A 16,852-nucleotide genomic window follows, 5' to 3' on the forward strand; every position below is an offset into this window, starting at 1 on the left:
GAAATATGAAGGACTGCAACAACTGTAGAACTATTAATTTCATCTCTCATATTCTGAGCAATAAATATAAAATGTTATATTCAGCAATGACAATCAAGGAAAAGGAGTAGCCATAGTAATCAACACTAAATACGAGGCTAATCTTCTTGAATGGCAGTCAGTCTCAAGTAGAGTGATGTGGGCAAATATCAGAATGGGGAACTGGACAATGAGACTTATTTGTGCCTATGGTCACACAGAAGGTGCTACTAGGTAGAATTGGAGGAATTTTTTGAGTCTTTAGAGAAAGCAACTGACACAATGAAATTGGAAAAGTTGGTCCTTGTTGGGGATCTAAATAGCAAAGTAGGAAATGTTTGTCAGACATATAAAAATATTTTGGGAAAAATTGGAGAATAGTGCAAATCTAATAATAATGGCAAATACCTGTTGGATTTCTGCTCACGACATGGACTGGTTATTACTAACACCATGTTCCAACATAAAAATGTGCACAAATTCACATGGAGAGAAGAGGGGGAGGAATAAGAAAAGTCTCATTGACTGTGTTATTGTTGATAGTGATGTTTTCCCACTGGTGCAGGACACCAGAGTGTACAGAGGATTTGAAATTGAAAGTGATCCATTTAGTCTTGAGCAGGATAAAATTGACTTTCATATTGAAAAGAAGAACTGGAAGAAAGTTTTAAAGTGAATAAAAGTTGAGCAGCTCTCAGATGTGAAATGTAGACTAAAATACACAAATATTATTCAAGAAAAATGAAAGAGTTTCAGAACAGGAACCAAACCTTGGAGATTCAGTGGCAGGTCCTGAAGAAAACACTGATTGATGCAGCCAGAGAGGCATGTGGTGAGGTTGTCTGCAAGGATAGAAAATTCAGAAGTCAATGGTGGACACAGAAAGTTAAAGAGGCAGTGAAGGAAAAGAAGAAAACATGTCAAAAGCTCCTGGCAAATAAGTCAGCTTGTGCTCTTAGAGAATACAGAGATAAATGTAAGAAAACTAAACACTGTGTAAAACTAACTAAAGAAAAGTCATTGGATAACTTTGGCAAGAACATAGAAAATAAATATCAAAGTGGTGCAAGATATTCTGGAGGTTGTTGAAGAAGCTCAGAAATTGAGGAAAGAGTGCTATAAAAGGAATTAGAGATGATAAAGGTGACATGAAAGCAGGAGAAAAAGATATCCTTGAAGTATAGAGTAATTACTTCAAAAAATTGCTAAATGAAACAAGCAGTGATAGTACAGTAGTAAAAAAAAAAAAAAAAAAGGCATATAGTCAGGAATGCATATCCATACTTGAAGTAGAAAAAGCCATCAAAAGTTTGAAATGTGGAAAGACAACAGGAGTAGATATTCGACCAGAAATGCTCAAGTATGGAGGCATAAAAGTCTTACAGTGGCTGCATAGTTCAGAAGGCTTGAGCAGAGGGACGAATTCCAGATGATTGGAGTAGAGCTCAAATGGTACCTATATATAAAAAGAGAAATAAAACTGAATGTAAGAATTACAGAGGTATTCATTACTGTTTTATTATTATTATTATTATTGTTGTTGGAGTCTGTCAACTCCAAGGAGTCGACAGACTCATAAAGGGAGGCCCTAACATCATATCAAGAACAACTATTCGACATTCACACAGTATCTATCATACCTTCTCTTGAACTCATTTACGGTCATAGCACCCACAACAGACTCTGGAAGCTTATCCTACTCATTCACTACTCTCCAAATAAAAAACCTAGCTATAACACCCTTGTCAACCACGCTCTTGCCCAGCTTCCATTCATGACCCCTAGTCCTCCCACCACCAGTCATATTTTCAAAAATATCTTCTGGTTCAATCTTATAGAAACCCTTCAGTAATTTGAATGTCTCATTCATATCACCCCTCCTTCGCCTATCGACCAATTTCTGCAACCCACAAATCTTCAACCTATTCTCATAATGTTCATTATGAGAATAAGAGACCTGCTATAATCTTGGTCACTCGTCTCTGGATCCTCTCCACTTCCTCCCCATCACGAAGAAACCCTGGTGCCTATAACTGGGCACAGTAGTCCAGATGGGGTCTTATCAAGGCTCGATACAGAGGAACAACAACTTGTTTGTCTCTGCATGTTAAAATATTTTTCAGAAGCCAAGTGATTTGGTGAGCTGTTTAAGTCACTTTTGCAGTGTGCCCCCTAAACTTCAATTCCCTATCCACCAACACTCCCAAATCCCTGGCCTCATCAATCTCCTGGAGTATGGTTCCACCAATGCAATATACTGCTGCTATTCTTTTCACCCGAAAGTGCATAACCTTACACTTTGACACATTAAATTGACATCCATTTTTCCTAGCCCAGCCCTCCAAACTGTCCAAATCATCCTGTAAAATTTTGACATCCTGTGCACTCACAATTGCTCTACCCAACTTTGCATCATCAGCAAACAAGTGAACACTTCCTCTCAGATCCTTTCCTATATCATTGATGAACAAATTGAAAAGCATTGGTCCAAGAACAGAGCCCTGTGGCACTCCACTAGTCACAAGCCGTCTTTTAGACTCCACTCCTGAATAAACCACTCTCTGGTATCTCTCCTTCAACCACCCTCCTATCCATCTCACCAACCCTATATCTATCACCATCTGCTCCAGTTTACTGATTAGGGTTCTATGTGGTATCCTATCGAAAGCCTTGGCAAGGTCCAGTAGTATTACTGTAAACCCATTACCCCTATCAAGTTCAGCCGTCACTGTGTTATTAAACGTGAGCAAGTTACTGAGGCATGATCTACCCTTCACAAAACCATGTTGTCCCCCATACAATATCCCATTTTCATCTATCCAATCCTGTATTCTTTTCTTGACTAATTTCTCTAAGACCTTTACAATGATTCCTGATATGCTAATCGGTCCGTAATTTAAAGCAGCAGTCTTGGAACCACATTTATGCAGTGGAACTATTTTCCCCTCTTTCTGCCCGCTTGGGACTAACCCAGACCCGAGACTCAAATTAAACAAAATGGTCAAAGGTACCGACAATTCTTTAGCTGCTTCTCGTACAACACGAGCTGGTATACCATCCAATCCCACAGATGTATTGACATTGAGATTATGCAATAGACTATTCACCTCCACTTCATTCACCACAAAATCCCTTATAATCTACTGGTACATTTGTTTCTGCAATGTCACCACCTGGATGATATATTCTTGCAAAGCACTCACTCAGTAACTCAACTATATCAACTGATTCAGTTACCTCCCTACCATCAGCATTCTTTAAAATCATTCTGCCATGTACATTTTTCCTTTTACTTGCTACATATCTAAAAAACTGTTTAGGATTCTCTTTAGCCTGCATGGCCAATGTTCTTTCGTAATCCTTATTTGCTTTTCTTACCGCACTCGTTACCCTTCTGGCCTGCGCTTTATACCGTTCGTGTGCCTGCCGGTCACCTTTCTCCTTAAATTCCCTCCATAGTTGTTTCTTTTTTTGCAGCTCAAGCTTAATGGTGTTATTCATCCAATTAACCCCTACTTGATTTATTATTCGGACTCTAGGTAAACAGTCAGCCATTGCTTCATGCAAACACTTCTTAGCTACCTCCCATGCACTATCGACTTCTAGTCCTTGCAGTTGTATATGCCATGACACTGAACCAATTAAACTCCTAAGCTTGTCATACTTTCCAGCCCGATAATTCCACATGTACCCTGTCTTAACTGAAAATTCTACACCTTTAGCTGCCTCACAAGTCAAGACCCTATGATCACTCTCACCGATTGGTGGCAATGTGGTCATATTTGTTACAGCCAAATCCTCAGATGTAATTACTAGGTCAAGCACTCTCTGATCCCTAGTATTTTCCATTACATGCTGTCGCAGATAGTTATCCCTTAATAACCGCATAAAATCCAATTCCTTCCTCCCGTGTCCTCTCCTCACTCCAATCAATGTTACTATAGTTGAAATCTCCCATAATAATCACCCTCCTTCCACTCATTTCTTCTATTTGCTTGTGCATATTGTCACCACCATCTTTTCCATCACCTGGTCTATAGCAGCACCCAATTGTATATTTAGTTCTTCTAGCCACAATCTCACACCAAATGGCCTCAAATGTGCTCTTTTCTCTATCCTGCAATTCAACTTCTATTCTCCTTGGCTGCAACTCATCAGCTATCATCAACAATACTCCTCCCCCCATTTTATTCTCCCTGTCATTCCTGAACACACTATACCCATCACATTCATTCCCACTAGCTATATCATCTATAGTCAGCTATGTTTCACTAATACCAATAACCTGTGGTCTGGAAGTGCCAACCATAGCCAAATACTCTTGCTTCTTGTTCCTAATACTCCTAGCATTAGTGTACATGAATTTAAGACCCCCGTTAGCCCCAACCCTACCTTGATGCCTTATATTAACTATCCCACTCTGATTTGTTGTCCTTATTTGCTCGGGCATATTATATTTATTCTTACATTCAACTGCCTCCCTAAGGACTGTATAATTACCCCCCCCTGAATAAATCTAGTTTCCCTGAATTTGCACATTCACCACATTCAGCAACACTTTCTCATGTCTTCTTACACCGTAACCATTCAAATGCAAGCCATCCATCTTATATAGATCCTTTCGCCCATCGAACTCACTCCACACGTCCACAAATTCCACACCACTCATCATACATAATCCAAGCATAAAGTCATTCACAATTATGGCCCTCCTTTTAAACATTTCACTGTCATACCGTGGCAAAAGACTAATCATTCTAACTCTCTCACTCTTTTCTTTTGCTACCTCAAACAATTCATTCAGGTCTTCTATCATTTCCATTTTGTCTCCTTTCAAATCATTCGTACCTGCCACAACAATCATTTCTTTCACCCTTTCCTTTTGCTCTCTAATAGACGCAGTTACGTCCTTTATGGTCGCACCAGGTTGGTACGATTTTGTCAAATCCTCTACTATCACACCTCGTACTAACGAGTCTCCATACGGCACTCTATCCTTCATTTTGTTCATGTTCACACTCATACGTCTATTTTTCCTGTCATACTTTTTATTATTGGCTGGTTCATTCAGTCGACTTTTGCTCATACGCTCTAGCTGCTGTTTTCCCTTTGTATCGCACCATTCAACAACGCGATCTCACTCATTGCGTCTATCTCATCTTTTTTATTCTTAGTAAAACCATTAATACTATCATTCACACTTTCTACATTCACACTCTCAGAATTCTCTAGTACAACCTCGCTGTTTCTTGTCATATCCCTATTTTCTTCATTCTGAAGTTTGACAAAAATATCACACTCACGATCCGAAATAGTCTTCAATTTCTCATTCTCCCTACATTTTCTACACACATTCACTCCTTTATTATCATCTAACCACACTCCAACCGCACTCCGCAAAGCGTACATTTCGCAGCTAGTACATTACACTGAATCATCTCTTTTATACTACTGTTCTTTGATAAAGATGGCGAACCATCATTACTGGCCGCCATTTTCCTTCGTACTGGTGCCATACTTATTTGCAACGTATTTTATCAAATTATAACACACCAAAAACACACAAAAATATGCACTAAGAGATGCAAGGCAAACAAAACTAAGCAATATTAAATAAATTTATCAATGATAACTGAAAATAATACTTATCTTATCCAGAGCTTTCACGAACGCTACACACTACGAATCCCTCTAGTGGCGACAGCCCCAATAAAATATGTTATAAAGACACACAAAATACTCTAAAAACACGAAAATCATTCTAATATACTAAGGTATATTAGAATGTGTCTGGTAAAATATATGAAAATATACTTGAGAAATGGTTGAGAAGGATTGTAGAAGAAAAGCTTGGTGAAGAACAAGCTGGATTCTGGTCAGATAGAGGCTGTCATAATCAGATTTTCACTTTATGACAAATAGTTGAGAAATCATGGGAATATAACAAAGATCTGTATTTAAGTTTTGTCGATTTGGAAAAGGCATATGACAAGGTGCCAGGAGAGAAGCTGTTCAAAATGCTACAGTTATATGATGTTAGTGGGGCATTATATCAAGCAATACTTAGTCTTTATTTGAGTCATAAGTCAGCAGTTAGAATTGAAGGAAATATAGGAAGGTAGTTTAATGTTAAATCTGGTGTCAGACAAGGACATACATTATCCCCTCTGTTATTCATGTCTGCATGGTTAGCCTAGTGGCTGTGTGCTTCACAGCCATATGACTGGAGAAGGAGGAATCTGTCCCAGGTTCGATTCCCGTTGAAGATGTGAGAAATTGGAGGATCTTCTTCAGCCTATAGCCAAGTTAGCTGGTCTTGGGCATGAGCAGCAGGGTTTTTTCCACCAGTTTATCTGGTGTTTTTCATCCCACAAGCAGGTAAACTGGCCCCGTGAACACACAAGGATTTACAGCCATAAATACTTAACTCCCATGAGGGAGCCCAACTTGCCCCAATAGGGATGGGGGGGGGAGGAAACAATATACGAATGATTCTGACTGATTAACAGACTGATTCTGTTATTCATTATCTATGTGGATCACATTATGAAGGAAAGTGGTATTAAACCTGATATCAAAATGGGAGGTGTTAATCTCATCTCTTTGCTTTATGTGGATGATGTTATACTTCTAAATAAATAAATCTGCAAGTCTACGAGTCTGCAAGATTCCCTGACTAAATTGAATAACTGTGGTATGAAGGTCAGCATTAATAAACAAAGACAATGAAAATAGGCAGAAACATTGAAAATATCAACTGCATTTTGAATGGATAACCTATAGAATAAATAAAACATTTCATCTACTTAGGCACGATTTTAGCAAAGATGGTAAATTAAATATGGAAATAGACAACTGAATCAACAAAGCTGGTGTGATAGGAAGTCAACTGAATAAATTTATATGGAATAAGAGAGAAATTAGCCAAAACACTAAATTTGCTGTATACAAGACAGTCTTCAAACCAATTTTAACTTATGGATCTGAGTGCTGGTTTAGAAGTAAATCACTTGACCAAAGACTAGAGACCACAGATATGAGAGTCCTGAGAAAGAATAGTGGCATGAACAGATGCCATCAATGGCAATATCATATTAAAAACGAGGATATTAGGAAAAACTTGACATTGTCAGCATCCGGGAATGCATTAGCAGAGCTAATCTCGGTGATCACTTAAACAGAATGGGACAGGAAAGATTAGCAAAACAAGTGTTCTCTGCTCTGCTAGGTTGGCAGGAAAAAAGACCCAGAGGAAGACCAAGATATATGTTGATTGATATAGTAAAAGCCTTAGAAGACACAAATATAAGTCCTGATAATATTGGAGTCTTGACAGGTAACAGACTGATTTGGAGGAAAATTGTAGATAGAAAGTTAGTAATGGTATAAATTTTTCATGTAGTACTATCATATCCTGTACACCCCTTGAGGGTGTGTGTGTGTATCAGGAATTTGATGATGTAAGCAAGATTTTATTAAATAGCATTCAAAATAGGATTGGATCCAAAGGTAAGGCAGAGATGCATGTAGGTTTTAGGAAAGCAAGAGTAGTACCAGAAATCAGATACTTTGCCCTAGATAGATCAATGAAAAGATCATTGAAAAGTACACATACAGGCCACTGAATTAGAAACCTTTTTGCAGATGTATCTAATGGATTTGCTGAAAGGCAGTTCCTGCCTTAGTAATTTACTCATATTTTATAATAGTGACATATAAATTCAGTAAAGGAAGTGGCTTCACCATGATGCTGCTGGACTTGGCATGGTATTCTGTCAAAGTTATTTGACAGAATACCACATTGAAAATTATTACATATGTTGGTGCAAATAGGAATGGATATTAATTTGGTGGCACGGATGGAGGGGATGACAGATACCAGAATAGTATATGGTTAGTTGGTTGTTTTAGATTTATGGCTGAAGCATCCCAGGCTGTGAGACCAGTGTATTATGTATTTTAATTGCATGTGTTCTTATGACTGGTTTGTCTATTTTGCTTGATGAAAAACCTGAGTTTCAGAGAGGAGAAACCAATCCTGCCACTTCCATATGAGACTGGTTAACTCACTCTCAGTTGAAAAGTCCTACTAATAGTTCTCCTCCTCCTAAATAGGATTCAAACTCAGGTCTCTCTAATCAAAGGACATCATCCTTTTAATTGGAGAGACCAATTGAGCTACATATTATATGGTGTAGTGCAATCTAGAAGAATGAGGATGCCGCAAGTGGAGCATCTTATTAGGGCCACTACTGTTTAATTTGTATATTAATGATATTGGGAATAATGATGAAAAGGTTATTTTTGACCACAAGAACTACAGGAATGATTAACTTCTATTTGGGTTTATAGGTCAGATTTATTTCAAACTAAGTTATACCAACTAGTTTCGCCAACTATAGCTGTTGGCTTCGTCAGGGTAAAAGATATATAGATGTAAGACCACTTAAACACTAAAAACTGTTACACTAAAACTGTAAATGAACCGAATATAATTGCATTTTTACAAAAAACAGAAGAACGCGTACATCGCATGCATAGAGCGTGCATGATCTCACTTGTTGTTATGTAGGAACGTTCTATAATTTGTAGCAAAATTTAATTCTGGCAAGTTTAAAGATCTAATGAGGGGCTTTCAGATCTCAGGCAGAATTAATCCTTGGTTTCTATTTAGGTTTGTTTTGAACGAATAACTGTTGTGGCTTCTTTTTTCATTCGGGAGCGGAAATCCTCCTCTAAGTAGGGCATGGAGCTTTTGTCCCATTCTGTGGTATGGTTTGTCCTAGAGAAATGATATAGTTTGAAACCTATAAACCCAAATAGAAGTAAATGTTTGATATAGGGAATGATTTTAGGAGGGGGGGGGGGGATTTTAGTTATTTGCTAATGATGGAACACTGGCAAGGACAGTAGTTGATAAAGGTGATATAGATACCCTGCAATATGATTTAAATAAATTGACTTTGTGGGGAAAAAAATAATGGTTTTCAATTTAATGTTGCAAAATGTAAAATTATGCACTTTGGGTTGAAAAGATTACATACCATATTTTTCGGATGATAAGGTGCGCCAGATTATAAAACACACCCCAAATTTATGAGACAATTTTAGAAAAAATATATTATTGTATAAAAATATTCACAAACCTTAAATTCCACTTATTATTATCATAACTTGTACCAGCTGCTTGTAACATTCAGTTCGTCTTCACTCTTCTCAGCACTATCACTCACCTCGTTACTGTCGCTTTTCGTATTATTGTCTGAACTATTGTTATCATTCTCATCTTCAGTACCATCCATCGTGTTACATATGCCACATTTTTTTAAATACTTAATAATTGTCTCGTCTGTTCAAAACCACATATTCTCGCCCACTAACTACTATTGATGCTGGTGAAGTTTTCATATGTAAATCAGAGATTCCCACACATGTTTTGCTCACATGGAAAAGGTGGGAATCCAAGACTTACCTTGTATCACCTACCTTCAGACCATAAGACACACCCCAATTCTAAGTCGATTTCTCTATGTAAAAAGGTACTTCTTATGGTCCGAAAAATATGGTACTCTATAGTAAATTGATTGATGGTGCTGGATTGCAGGAAATTGATGATGTTACGAATTTTAGGAGGCCGAGTGGACAGAATTGAAGCATCGCAAAAATTGGCAAAATAGTTCAAAGGATTACTTGGGTGTTGAGCACATTGACAAGTAAAGATACGTAGGTTATTATCTCTCTCTCTATAAGGTTATGATTTGGCTTCATCTTGACTATCGTGCACATGGTCATCTGGGTTTCTCGGGGATCATGAGGTCATGGAGAGGATCCAGTAATGAATGACTAAGCTGGTCACACTTCTGTGGAGGAATGCTACCTGTGAAGATAGATTGAAAGTGCATGGATTACAAAGTTTAGTTGATAGGCACAAAAGGGGGGAACATGATAGAAACTTATAAGATTACTAATGGGTTTTATAAGATTGACACAAAAAACTTTTAATACATGATAAATAGAGAATGAACTAGGGGTCATTCCCAAACGTTTTGTAAGAATGTGGTTAGTTAGGTTGTATAAACTAGATTTTTTTGCTTGGAGCGTGGTGAATGAATGGATTGGTTTGCCAGAAGTGGTTGTAAGTACTCTTGCAGTGAATGAATTTAAGGAGAGTATGATAGGTATTGTATTGTATGTATGAAGGTTAGTGTGGGTCTCCTGTGATAAGTCCTTACTCCATGGAGATACTTATATAATAATAATATAATAATTTTTGATATAATATATTTCTTTAAACACAGTGATTTCTGATTTTTGGGGAACTGTTATACTTTATTACTGGTTTATTTTGTTTCATCAACTGAATTTTGAAAGTCATCTTTATTATCTTGTAATGTAAAGTAATCATCTGTTGTCAGTACAGCATTGTGTGTGTACATGCATGCTCTGCTTGGAAAGAAGTCATTGGACACCCCATGGGTCAAGGTGCATCATTCCATGTAATGAGTCGCTTGTTTGTAGCCAATACAAATTGGAGGAATATGATGCTCCCAAGTCAGTGCAACTGTGTCCAGGTGAAATGGCTGCAAGAAAGAAACTGACGGAGTTTGAAAGAGGCGTTGTGATAGGGATGGCATGTTGCAGGCCCATCTTTCTGGCAAATTGGACCATCCCGGGTCAATAATCAGTGATACCATACTGAGATGGAAGTGCAGGGAGTCAACTGCAAATGCTACCCACAGTGGATGATGCACCACTCACCAAACGTGACCATGTGGTGCCATTCGTTGGCCAACACGAATATAGAATCCGGGCATCAATAGAACACAAATCTACACAAAAACGTTTACAACCTAGGCTCACAATGTGAATTTTCATAGTAGGACCACAATATGCAAGCTGCACATTACCCAAACCAGCATGCAGTATCATCTTCAGTGGTGCAAAGAGCATGTACAGTAAGACATGGAACTTGAAAAGCTCTGTTATGGAGCAATGAATCATGCTACACCCTCTACCAGGCAGATGGATGGGTGTAGGTGTGGCGGATGCCCAGAGTGCATAACACAAACTATGAAACTTGGAGGTGCTGGTGGCATCCTGTTTTCCTTGTTTGGCCTCGAATCTCTGTTTGTAGTGCCATGAACATTGAACTCAGAGAGGTATCTGAACATTCTGGACGCTGCAATGCTTCCTACTTTGTGACTTTTCTACGGAACTGACCATTGTTTCTTTCAGCAAGACAATACATCGTGTCATATGGTTACTACTGTAACTGCGTGGTTTGTGGATATGAATGTCACTACACTTGGTTGGTCTCCACAGAACCCTGATCTCAACCTTATTGAACATTTGTGGGATGAACCTGGAATGTTGGGTGAAGTCAAGGGACATCTCCCTCACAATAGTCCAGGACCTCATTACATGCCTACGGGAAGAAGCCCAAAATTCACATCGATCACTATCACATGTGTGGAAAGTATGCCCTGTAGGATTGCTGCAGTCATTGCAGTGAAAGGAGGTCCTACATCCTATTACAATGGGTGTCATGCTGCTTGTTCCTCACACTGTGGTGTATATTGATGTCTTTCCAAGCGGTGTATATATTGAATAGAGTTAGAGACAGACTATATCCCTGTCTTATACCTGTGTTAATTTCAGTCTCTTCTGCTAATTTATTACCTTAATATAGTTTATGCTTCAAAAGATCATGACTAGTTACCACATGCACAAAATTTGTTATGCTTACACTTGGTTATAGGATTAAATAGGATTATAAGATTAAAACAATAATATAATTTCTTGTCTGTTATAATTTACTTAATAACTAAGCAAACTATCTTTGATGTAGAGTATTTTAAAAAATATAACTATTTTCTTACTTATATTGGATAATATATGATTTATGCATTGATTTACCCTCAGTATCTTCCTATGTCTGGCTTCCATTGAGGAGACCTTAGCGAACATCGGAACCAGTCTAAGTAGTGGCTCCTCTCATAATGCATAGCAAACATCCAAAAGGAAGCGTGCTTTGCATTATGAGATTCTGAGGCAATTGGTGACAACATCCTCTATAATACAAGTAGTCCAATTTTGAAGATACTTCATGTGCAATCTTTGTTTGCTTACTCATGTGTATAGGATTAAAAGTAGAATGTTATAAAATTAACATATTTTGAAATTTGATAATTCCAGCTAGTATATATGCTGTCATACATAAATTGTTAAATCAGTGGTTTAACAGTTTCAGTGGTTGAAAACTGGTTATTAATTATTGTAAAGTGCTATTGTCATTTAATTGTTATATATATATCAATTAAATGACAATAGCACTTTACATTAATTAATAACCAGTTTTCAACCACTTTCTCAAAGAAGTGTGAAACTAATAAAGTTTATCTTAGAGTTATGTGATCTTTATACCAAAATTTTTAAAAATTTCAAACATAATTCCAGAAATCTTGAGAAGCTCAATTACATTTCCTGTTTCTGTCCATATATTTGAAATGAAAATAATAAATTCCAAATTTGGAGGAGAATTGAGGGGGGGGGGGGTATAAATGCTTGAATAATGTTCTGGAGTTAATGTCTGTCATCCTGGAGTAAGCATATGTTATTTTTTACTGTACAAAGTAGTTACATTATCGTGCTATGAAATGGAATTCAACTTCATAATTTTTTTTAATATTTTTTTTAGGATGTACTCTTAAAAGTAGTGCGAAAGGAAGGTTTCTTCAGCCTTTGGAAAGGGTTTACTCCATACTATGCTCGTCTTGGACCACATACAGTCTTAACATTTATCTTCCTGGAACAGATGAATCAGTTTTATAAACGTTATGTGTTAAAAGATTTTTCTGGTGGTGGTGGTTTGTAAGATATATATATATATGGAATCTGTAAAAACTTCAATTATTGTATACTACAAGTAGAAAAAAAAAAGCTATTATAAAAATATAATTGTGCCATCAAGAGCAAGAGATTAAAGAGATAAACAAATGAGTAATTTTTTTCCCTTTAGTTATAGCTTGGTTTTATTACTTTAATCATGTGCAGTATTTCTCAAATGTGTACAGCCTTCCTTTGTATAATTTTTCAGAATACATTTATTTGAGGGGCGTGCACACACACACACACACACACACTTACTTTTATGGCAGATAGGGTTTTTTAGTAATATTTTTAAAAACTGAAATAAAATCTGTAATCATATCTTTGTCTGTATTTTGTTTTTAATTACACATTTTCTCTAATCACCATATATGTGCACACACATTATTATTATTCTCAGACCTCCATGGACTCAAAATTCATTGGTCTTTGACTCCATGGAGTTAAAGGCCTTCTGCATTTGACATTCACATTTTCTTCAGACTTCACACTCTCAGGCAATGCATTCCAATTATTCACCCCTCTTCATGCAAAAAACCTACTTCTCACACCCTTCTTATAGAGCTTCCAGGGTTAACCTCTTGTTCACCTTCCATCTCTCTCTCGCTGTTCTGTGAAAAATCTCTTCAATGTTAATCTGATAAGAACTCCTATACATCTCTGTCATGTTACACCTCCTCCTATCCAGTAGACTGTAAATTGCACCTTCTTCATACTCAACATTCCAGAGACCAGAACCACATTAGTCCATCACCTCTGGACCCTTTCCGATCCCTCTTCATCCTTTTGAAAAGCAGGTGACAAATCTGTGCACTGTAGTCCATATGCCTAAGCAAGGCCTTGTATATAATGAAACCAGAATATCCTTACTTCTACAAGTCATTGTCCTCCATATCATTGCCAAGATTTGTTGTGTTTTCCTCACAGTTTTAGCAGTGTGTCCTCTAAATTTTAGGTTCCCATTCACCATCACATCCAGAACTATTTCCACCACTTCCTCCAGTATAGCTCCACCAAGTGTACATTCTACATTTTCAAATTTTAATCTTATACTTTGCAAAACTGAACTGTTAACCCAACTCCCATGCACATTCATGGAATGTGTTCAAGTCCTCTTGTAAAGCCACATCTGCTCTACTCCTCCTTGTCCTTTCCAACATTGTTATATTAAAATGAGAAACTAAACATACAAAATTACAAAAAAACAAAGTTAATAAAAAAAGTCTTTGTTCTGATATCAGAATGAGAAAATTTAAATACCTTCTGTAAATAGGAAATGGCCACCAGTCAGACATTTTACATCAGTCATTTTTTATGAAATATGTGAAATATGTGAAAATATGTTTGACAACTACAGGTCTATTTCATTAAATCCATATAAAATAGAAATCTGCATGTATTCTAGCATAAAAATAGAAATTTTGTACCTGCTGCTGTTTGGTTCACACAATTAACATTGTGTGAACCAAACTGATTACCATATACCCTCTGTTATCTACCACATTGAATCAAACTTAATTATAATGCCTGAGGAGATCCTTCTAGGTAAGATAGCAAATAATTTTGCTGCTTCTGTTCTGCCTTGATATGAGAGACACTGTTGAGGACATCATTTGTAAAGGCTTGTGAAATTCTCCAGTGTAAGACTTAATAAGTTATTGCTGTATATTCTCTGCTCTTGTCATAAACAAACGATGTTAAAAGGCAAGCAATGTTAAAGAAATTATATTAAGGGAGACAAAAAAATTCATACCTTCCATATTCAAATTGCAAATGTATATACAGTCATCCCTCAATTTATGTCTGTTTGAGTTACGTCCACTTGAAGATATGTCCATAATCCCATAAGGGAATAAATGACATTTACGATTATACTTTCGAACAAGATCCAAGCGAGCTTAAAGTAAAAGGGTATCTATTTAGCAACAATTCATCATGCGCAGTGGTAACAGCGCATTCAGCAGCAAACTCCTTCAGTTGTTGGCATGTGCCTTCAATAGTTCCTCTGTTGATTTTGTGTTTGAGAAATAGGGTAATTATGTATTTGTCATTAAATATTTAGCAATGTTTTGTGCAACATGGCCCCCTACACGCGCAATCAAAAAACCTAGTGAAGAATCACAGAAAAAGAGGCGAGCAATTGATCTTGAAACTAAGTTGCAAGTTATGAAGCTAGTAAGCCCATCAACGTGATCGCACATGACTTCAGATGGTCACATTCTACAGTGACTACCATTTTGAAAAATAAGGATAAAATCGTAGAAGCTGTGAAAGGATCTTATTCCATTAAATCAACAATAGTGACGAAGTAACAAGTTCCTATAAGTGATATGGAAAAGCTACTTGCATCATGGATAGAGGACCTGAACCAAAAGCGCATGCTCCTTAGTACTAGGACCATAACCGCTAAGGCACTAAATCTCTTCAATATGTTGAATGAGAAACAGAAACCAGGGTCTGTTTACGAACTACGAGTTCAACCCTTCTTCCGGTTGGTTCATGAGATTCAGGCAGCATTTTGCACTGCATAATGTGAAAATGTATGGTGAATTTGCAAGTGCTGATGAGACGGCTTCCAAGGAGTTTGTAGAAAAATTGGATAAAATTATTATTATGGAGGAAAATTATTTGCTACAGCAAATATTTAATATGGATGAGACCCTCCTTGTTTTGGAAAAAAATGCCTGAGCGGACATTCATCCACAAAAAGCTAAAAGATATGCTGGTTTCAAAGCTCTTAAAGACTGTATTACGATTCTGTGAAGGAGCAATTTGGCTAGATATGAACTGAAACCATTTGTGATATGGCACAGTGAGAATCCACAAGCTTTCAAAAACGTTAGAAAGCATACTTTTCCAGTTCATTATCAAAGTAACAAGAAGTCATAGATTACTCAAAAATTGTTTGAGGATGCCTTAATCAACTGTCATGCGCGTGAAATGGAAAGCTATTGTGTGAAAGAAAATGTAGAATTTAAAATTTTATTAATTCTAGATAATGCTCCAGGTCATCCACTTTACATCGGTGATCTTCACCCCCCAAGATGAAGGTCATGTTTATCCCTCCAAACATTACTTCATTGATCCAACCAATGGATCAGAGAGTTCTTGTAGTGTTTAAGACTTATTATCTGCAGGGAACTTTTTCACAAGTCATTTCTGCCACTGAAGGAAATGATCAGACTCATGCAGTTCTGGAAAGCATTCAATATTTATCATGCTATTAAAAATATTGCTGTGGTTTGGGACGAAGTGACCTCTCAGTGTATGAGTGGCATATGGGAAAAAACATTAAAAAGGTTTGTGCATGATTTTGGAAGTTTTGAAGAAAATGAAGACCTTTGTAAATTGAGTGAAGAAATGGTGGACCTAGCAGACTATCTGAATGTCGAAGTGAATGATGATGAGATAGAAAGTGCCCCTGAAGAGTTGACCAATGAAGAATTAGTCAAACTGGAAGAATAACATGCATGTGTTGCAGAAGTGGAAGAACAAAAAAGGGAAGAGGGAAAAGAGAAACAGGAAGAGGTAGTTAAACAATAACAATTCACAGTGAAGGATCTTGCAGAAGTGTTCTCTGCAGTTAGCGATGTTCTCAAAATAGCTGGAGACATGGACCCCAATGTTGAATGCTACCTATTAGTAGAAAGGAAAGTACATGATGTGTTTGTTTGCTATAAAAATTTATGGTGAAAAGAAGAAGAGGAACAAGCAAAGCACATTGGACATTTTCATCAGAAAAAACAATGGTTACACCAGAAGAACTGTAGCCTGGTCCTTCACATAAAAGGAAGGTAATGAAGATGTGATTGTGGAGGAAGATTTGGGTCATTATTCTCCTATTTTATAGTAGCAGTAATGCACAGTGCAGTTTTATAAGGTTTAAAAATTAAAATGACTATACTTATTACAGTTATGTCCCTAATCCCTATAACTCTGTTGATTT

General features: G+C 37.0%; 1 protein-coding gene across 1 annotated transcript in view; it reads left to right on the top strand.

The window, feature by feature from the left end:
- Positions 1 to 13,227, top strand: part of LOC150107757 (mitochondrial 2-oxoglutarate/malate carrier protein) — a 221,365-nt gene extending 208,138 nt beyond the window's left edge. The window contains exon 10 of the mRNA XM_090391516.1: positions 12,716 to 13,227. Within this exon, the coding sequence (XP_090247642.1) occupies positions 12,716 to 12,892 (177 nt within the window). The 3' untranslated portion in view covers positions 12,893 to 13,227. The remainder of the gene's footprint in view (positions 1 to 12,715) is intronic.
- Positions 13,228 to 16,852: the final 3,625 nt, after the last annotated feature.

Source organism: Typopeltis vanoorti, chromosome 4 (genome assembly GCF_054136105.1).
Source record: "Typopeltis vanoorti isolate ZY-2024b chromosome 4, IOZ_Tvanoo_1.0, whole genome shotgun sequence".
Classification (NCBI taxonomy): Eukaryota; Metazoa; Arthropoda; class Arachnida; order Uropygi; family Thelyphonidae; genus Typopeltis; species Typopeltis vanoorti.